Genomic DNA, 8063 nt, shown 5'->3' with positions numbered 1-8063 from the left:
TCTAGCTTATCTCTCCACGCTTCAGGCTCTCTGCCTTTATTCCTGATGAAAGGCTTTTGCCAGAAACGTCGATTTTGCTGCTCCTCGGATGCTGCCTGAACTGCTGTGCTCTTCCAGCACCACTAATCCAAAATCTGGTTTCCAGCGTCTGCAGTCATTGTTTTTACTTTACTGAAATCCATGTACACCACATCAACCGCTTTACCCTCATCCACCTGTTTGGTCACCATCTCAAAGAATGGTGAGTGACTTGGGAGGGAAACTGCAGGTTATAATGTGCCCATGTACCTGCTGTAACTGTCCTTCTAAACAGAAGTGGTTGTGAGCTTGGAAGGTGCTGTTGAAGGATCGTTGATGAATTTTTGAAATGGATCTTGTGGAGAGTACATACTACTGCTACTGAGCAGAGGCTGAGGGAATGGATGTTTGTAGATTAGATTACTTCGATCTTACTTAGATTACTTACAGTGTGGAAACAGGCCCTTCGGCCAATAAGTCCACACTGACCTCTCCGAAGAGCCACCCACCCAGATGTAATGTAAGATGTAATGCCAATCAATCAGACTGCTTTGTCTGGATGATATCAAGTTTCACGAGTGTTATTGGAGCTACAGTCATCCAAGCAAATGGGGAGCATTCCATCACACTCCTAACTTGTGCCTTGGCACACTTTGAGGATTCAGGCAGTGGGTTACTTGCTTTAGAATTCCTTTGAGAAACCATGAAGATTTGACATTTTGCAATTCAACTGCAATCTGCACCCAGTCACCAGAAAAACTTACCAATCGTCTCCAACGACATAATCTTGCCATCAATTGTTGGGATTGGTGTGGGTGTAGGAAATCCTTTCTCACTCAAAAATATCATGGCTCGTGTTTGTGCTTCAATTAAATCAGCATCTTCACTTTCACCAGTATTCATCACCTTGAGGACGTAGCTCTGACTGTGATCTTTGGTCACCTGGTTCTCAGACACCAGGATGTGGAAGTTCTGGTCATCGTAACTGGGCATTGGTTGGACACTGGAGACCTTCAGACCGTACAACCGCTCGACCAACTCGACAGCCTGGGCCTCAGTCAGCGAGGGTTTGATGAGAGCAGGTTTCTCTGAGGAAGACATCTGAGAAACATCAAAATAATGAAACTGTGTAAATAACGGCCTGGGGTTCACTGACAGACAGCAATAAATGACGGGTCATTCATGCCACACAAGAAACAGGCAATGACCACCTCCAACAAGTGAGAATCCAACCATTGCCTCTTGACATTCAATGGTGTTCCCATCACTGAATCTGCCACTGTATCATTGACCACAATCTGAACTGGACTAGCTATAATAATACAGGCTAGGAATATTGCATTGAGTAGATCACCTCCTGCCTTGCCAAAGCTTATGTACAAGGCACATGTCAGGATTGCGACTTAATAAACCCCAGCCTTGGAGGGGAACTGGCGTGTGGTAGTTTTCCCATGTACCTACTGCCTTTGACCTTCTAGGTGTAGTTTGGAAGGGCTGTCAAAGGATCTGTGGTGAATGTCAGCAGTGCATCTTGGTGATAGTACATAGCTGCCACTGAGCATCAGGGGATAAGGGAAGTGAATGTTGAAGGTAATGAATGAGTTACCGATCCAGTGGCTACTTTGTCCTGGACAATGTCAAGCAAGTTGAGTGTTGTTGGAGCTGCATTCATCAAGGCAAATGGAGAGTATTCCGTCACAGTCATAACTTGTGCCTTGTGGACAGGCTTTGGGGAGTCAGAAGGCAAACTGCTTGCTGCAGTATTCCTAGCCTCTGACCTGTAGCCATTGTATTTATATAGAATCCCTGCAGGTGGAGGCCATTCAGCCCATTGAATTAGCACCAACCCTCCAAAGAGTTACCCATTCCCTCACGCTGACCCCATAACCCTGCATTTGCCACCGTTAGCTACCAAGCTGCACTTCCTGGGACAGTCAGGACAATTTAGCATTGCCAATCCACCTAAACTGCACAACGTTAGACTGTGGGAGGAAACTGAAGCAGCTGGTGGAAACCCAGAAAGACTCATTATTAAAAAATTAAGTAACTTTGGAATGAAGATGAGCAGTGTTTTTGAGAGAGATAAGAGATGAGCTTTCTCGATTTAATTACATCAAAAGCAGTTAACGTTTCAGGTCTGATATGACTCTTGATCATTTGCAGCATTCAAGAGGCCATTGGAATATTATTTGGATGGAAATAAAATGCAGGAGTGTGGGGAAAGGGTAGGAGTTTGGCACTAGGTAATGATGCTTATCTGAAGAACCAGTACAGGCACAATGGGCCAAATGGCTTCTTTCTGTGACTCTGTTTCTCTCTCCAGAGCTATTGCCAGACCTGCTGAGTTAGTCCAGGGTTTTCTGTTTTATTCTCCCACTGTATACCACTGTACTGACATCTGCCATTAAGATCACAATTGAAAAGGGAAAATGTATTGTTAATCGTAAAGGAAAGTGCCTGTTGGTAACACTACTGAAAAATCATCAATTGATATCATATCAGCTGAGAGTTTAAATGGAGCCTGTTCCTTTATTGGGTACACAATGGAACGTAGGAGGTACTGAGAGAGAAAAAAAATACAGCTGCAGGAAGAGAGGGGAACAGAGAACTTGGAAAAGCAAGAACTACAGCAACAGAGGAAGAGCTTAAAGGGGAGAAGCTCAAAAGGAGGATATCATCAATGCAGAATGAAAGCAAAGTCTGCATTTGGATACAGTCCATAAGTGGCGGGAAGAAATTGATTAATTAATGTCAATGCGATACTACTATTGTCATGTAGAAAATGTGGCAACCAATATACACACAGCAAGATCCCACAACCAGGCAATCTGTTTTATGAATGTTGGTATCAAGATAACATTAAAGCCAAAGTGTTAAAGAAGGGAAGCTATTAGTTTGTTGAATATTAATCATTTTTAGATTAATCAATTAAACATCATTTAAAAATTCTCAGTGGGAAAACCCTCTAAAGTGTGGGTTCTTTCAAGCCTCCTGTCTTACCTCTACAGTGCATTTCTTCAGTCAGACCTGCAGCTACTGGTTAAAGGTTGGCTGTTCTACAAGTGACCCTTGCAATCCAGTGTACAGAAGAGCAGGATTAATTAGAACACCAACTGGAAAATTGTTTTCATCAAGAGATTGTTAAGTATGTAATTGCTGCTAACCTCAGAAGGAGCTGGTGAAATTTTGCCAATGTGTGGTAATTTTTAACTCGAAGGTCAGATCTGTTTACTCCTTTGTAAGTACGATAGATCCAGCTGGCATTCCCACTTGTTCTCTTGTTAATCCATGATTTATTACAAATTGGAATTTATTCAGCAATCGGCATTCTTTCCTTTCAAATCCTTCTTCTGTGCCAACAACAGAGTGATTTCATTCCATTAATATTCCAATATCCCCATTTTCAGACATTTGTTTCCTATCATTTCTAAACTGGAGTTCCTCCAATCCTCAGTTGCTCAGATCCTGGCACCAAATCTCCTTCACCACTTCAATTCCCCCTCTCGCCATAACCCTTAATTCCTTCATTGTTCAAACAAATTATCTATCTTAGCTTTAAAAACATTTATTGAGGAAACCTCAACTACTTAACGAGACAGGGAATTCCACAGATTCACAACCCTCTGGGTGAAGAAGTTCCTCCTCCATTCAGTCCTAAATCTGCTCCCCCTAATTTTGAGGCTAGGCCCTCTTGTCCTAGTTTCACCTGCCAGTGGAAACATTCTCTCTACTTCTATCTTACTTATTCCCTTCATAATTTTATAGGTTTCTATAAGATCCTCCCTCTTTATTCCAATGAATATGATCCTAGTTTACTCAGTCTCTCCTCATAAGCCAACCCCCTCAACTCTATAATCAACCTAGTGAACCTCCTCTGCACCCCCTCTAGTGCAAGTACATCCTTTCTCAAGTAATGAGACTAAATCTGCACGCAGTACTCCAAGTGTGGCCTCACCAGCACCCTGTACAGCTGCAACATAAACTCCCTATTTTAAAACTCAATCCCTTTAGTAATGAAAGATAAAATGCCATTTGCCTTTTTAATTATCTGTTGTACCTGCAGACTAACCTTCTGTGATTCATGCACAAGGACACCCAGGTCTCTCTGCACAGCAGAATGCTGCAATTTCTGACTGTTCAAGTAATAGTCCTTTTTACTGTTATTCCTACTGAAATGGATGACTTCACATTTATTAGCATTGTACTGGATCTGCCAGACCTTTACCCACTCACTTAAACTACCTACGTTCCTCTGCAAAGTTTCACAGTCCTCTGCACACTTTGCTCTACTACTCATCTTAGCGTCAGCGGCAAAATTTAACAGGGGGGGACCTGACTACACGTGATCCCCAACTCCAAATCTCTGTGTAAATTGTGAATAATTGCAGTCCCAACACTGATCCCTGAGACACACCATGTCACTGATCACCAACCAGAATAGCACTCACTTATTCCTATTCTTTGCTTTCTGTTGGTTAACCAATCTTCTCTTCATGTTAATACATTTCCCTAACGCCGTACACCCTTATCTTATGTTTGACACCGTATAGAATGCCTTTTGGAATACTACGTCTACTGGCTCCCCATTGTCCACCGTGTTCATAATGTCTTCATAGAATTCCAGAAGATTAGTTAAGCATGACCTGTCCTTCGTGGACCCATGCTGCATCTACCCAACGGGAACATTTCTATCGAGATGCCTTGCTATTTCTCCCTTGATAATAGACTCAAGCATCTTTCCCATTACAGATGTTAAACTAATTGGTCTATAATTTCCCATCTTTTGTCTACCTCCCTTTTTTTAAGTAAATGTGTCTTATTTGTTTTTTTCCAATCTGCTGGAACTGCCCCAGAGTCCAGTGAATTTTAGAAAATTACCACAAGTGCACTTGCTATTTCTCCCGCCATCCCTTTTAGTATCCTGGGATGCATTCCATCAGAGCCAGGAGACTTGTCTATCCTTGGCTCCATTAGCTTGCCCAAAACTACCTCTTCCCTCATAATGATTATTTCCAGCTCCTCACCTACCTTCATCTCTTTGTGAATTTTTCTGGCATGTTATTCATGTTCTCCCCAACACAAAATATCCATTCAATGCCTCAGCCATTTCTTCATATCCCATTACTAGATCCCCCTTCTCATCCCCTAAAGGACCAATGTTTACTTTCGCTATTGTTTTTGTTTTATATATTTATAGTAATGTTTGTGACCTGTCCTTATATTCTGAGCTAATTTTGTTTCTCATAATCTATCTTACTTTTCTTTATAGCTCTTCTTGTGACTTTCTGTTGACCTTTAAAGCTTTCCAAATTTTCTAGTTCTTCCTCTGATCTTGGCCACTTCGTATGCCTTCTCTTTGAATTTGAGAACCTCCCTTATTTCCTTAGACACCGATGGCAGATTACCCCTTTTCCTACAGTCCTTCCTTTTCACTGGTATGTACTTTTGTTGAGTACTTTGAAAAATTGCTTTGAAAGTCCTGCACTGTTCATCAACTGTCCCATCATAAAGTCTTTGTTTCCAGTCTACTTTAGCCACCTCATCCCTCACTCTATTGTAGTCAGCTTTGTTTAAGCACAAGACCCTGGTATTGGATTTTATACTCACACTTTCCATCTATATTCTAAAATCAACCATGCTGTGATCCCTAACTATGAGATCATTAATTATTCCTGTCTCATTATGCAGGACCAGATCTGGGATAGCTTGTCCTTCTTCAGTTCCATTACATACTGTTCAAGAAAACTATCACGGATACACTTACTGAATTTCTCCTTAAGGTTACCTGGTTCGAACAATCGACATGTCGATTAAAATCCCCCGTGTTAATTGCTGTACCATTAGTTGTTTCTTTGTTTATTGTCCACTTCAATGTGATATTATTATTTGGTGGCCTGTTGACTACATGTTTCAGTGAAATTATCTTCTTAAGATTTCTAATTTTCCACTGAGCACAGAGAGATTGTTAGTCCTTAGATCACAGAATCCCAACAGTGCAAAAAGAAGCCATTTGTTCCCTCAAGTCTGCACAGACCCATGGCTAATACACCTAACCTACACATCTTTGGAATGTGAGAGGAAACCAGGGCACCCAGAGGAAATCCATGCAGACATAGGGAAAATGTACAAACTCCCACGAACAGTTGTCTGAGGGTGGAATCAAACCTGGGTTCATGGGGCTGTGAGGCAGCAGAGCTAACCACAGTGCCATCCTTTTGAAATAAATATTGGAGATTATGTTGCCAAAGAGTTTGAGCTCTCGGACTCTCACAGTGAAATCTAACATGAAGGAGTGTTGCATGGAGATCCTGACCACATCCATGGTACAATTATTTCCCTGGAAACCAACACAGTTCCAGGAGATTGGAATATTCCCGATTATTGGCAGTGCTGGGCCACCAGTGGCTTCACAGGGAAGGAGCTGCTCTTCCCTCCCAGCATGCCTGCTCACCTTGTTCCCCTTTCCACCACGTTCTATCTGCCATTCAGCCTTGGTGAAGCTCTCAGGCTGTACTCAGTCGCCAGGCCCTCCAACCCAGAACTGACTGGACAGATGGGAAATGGCTGTTTCCCTTCTGGGAGAGTCTGGGACCAGATAATATCATTTCAGGGTAAAGGTTCATACGCGTGGACTTGTTGGGCCAAAGGACCTGTTTCCACGTTGTAGAGAATCTAATCTAATCATTTAAGACAGAGACAGGAAGAATTTCTTCTCTCAGAGGATAGTGAGCCTGTGGAATTCTTTACAGCAGGAAACTGTCAAGGCATGGTCTTTAAGTATACTTGAAGCAGAGATAGACAGATTTTTCTTAGTAAGGGAGTTGAGGAATATGGGGAAAAGGCAGGAAAATGGAGTTGAAGATTATCAAATCAGCCACTGAGAACTATGAACTCTCAATGAGAGGTCATCAGATAGTGTCCCCTGCTATCACTTGCCATTCTCTAAATGTGCAATACATTTGGAAAATGGCTGGGAAAGCATTCAGTGGGTGAAAGCATAGGATCATTGTTTCCTGGATGCTCGGACATTGAAGGGGCAAATGCACGGGCTGCAACTTACTACCTGCAGCTACACTTCACTTACAGTCATTTCTTCACCCACTTGCAATGTGTGCAGAGCGAAGGAACTTAGACTTCAAATGGGTGTCAAATGATGGTCAAAGGCAGATCTTAGTAGGAGTAAATAACTGCAGATGCTCAAATCTGTACTGAAAACGGGAATGATTGGAACCAGGTTGATCTCACTGACTACGAGGTCATTGATTGGGGTTGGCAACCTGAGCCAATGAGGAAAGCCCTGGCTGATTAATATAACCAGGAGGAAAGGGGGAAAAAAAAAAAAAACAGGGGATCTCCACGGTTACGTTAGAAAAAAGAGAGAAAAAAAGAAAAAAATTGGCAACCTGAGCCAATGAGGAAAGCCCTGGCTGATTAATATAACCAGGAGGAAAGGGGGGGAAAAAAAAAAAAAAAAAAAATCAGGGGATCTCCACGGTTACGTTAGAAAAAAGAGAGAAAAAAAGAAAAAAAAAAAATATATAACCAGGAGGTTCCATACCCTCCCCCTCACTGTTTTGATCACACAGCACTGCCCTTTGATGTGAAGGGCAGTGTTTGTCACTGGCCACCCGGGTGTTTTCCTATCTTCTTGGTGGTGGAAATTTAATAAAGATTCGTGCACTTTGTCTTTCACTGTGTCTCACACCTGCACACACACACCATGGGTTCTGGGGATAAAATAAGCACTACCGCACTTAGGTGGTAGTGTGGAAAAAAAGAAAAGAAAGTAAAAAAAAAAAAAAATAATAACCAGGAGATTCACACAGCATCACACTTTGATGTGAAGGGCAGTGTTTGTCACTGGCCACCCGGGTGTTTTCCTATCTTCCTGGTGGTGGAATTTGAATAAAGATTCATGCACTTTGTGTCTTTCACTGTGTCTCACACCTGCGCACACACACACCATAGGTGCTGGGGAAAAAATAAGCACTACCGCACTTAGATGGGAGTGTGGGGGTTAATATTTTTAAAAAAAAAGAAAAAGA

General features: G+C 42.2%; 1 protein-coding gene across 6 annotated transcripts in view; it reads right to left on the bottom strand.

Moving 5' to 3' along the window:
- Positions 1-8063, bottom strand: part of LOC122542456 (hydroxylysine kinase-like) — a 51904-nt gene that overhangs the window by 18025 nt on the left and 25816 nt on the right. For 4 of the 6 annotated variants that reach the window (XM_043680160.1, XM_043680165.1, XM_043680161.1 and 1 more), the window contains exon 2: positions 783-1119. In XM_043680160.1, the coding sequence (XP_043536095.1) occupies positions 783-1119 (337 nt within the window). Of the gene's footprint in view, positions 1-782; positions 1120-3018; positions 3154-3182; positions 3205-8063 lie in introns of those variants that run through there. The other 2 variants (XM_043680164.1, XM_043680162.1) reach the window with 2 other exon arrangements.

This window comes from Chiloscyllium plagiosum, chromosome 40 (assembly GCF_004010195.1).
Source record: "Chiloscyllium plagiosum isolate BGI_BamShark_2017 chromosome 40, ASM401019v2, whole genome shotgun sequence".
Classification (NCBI taxonomy): Eukaryota; Metazoa; Chordata; class Chondrichthyes; order Orectolobiformes; family Hemiscylliidae; genus Chiloscyllium; species Chiloscyllium plagiosum.
This window is presented reverse-complemented; position numbering and strand designations above follow the sequence as displayed.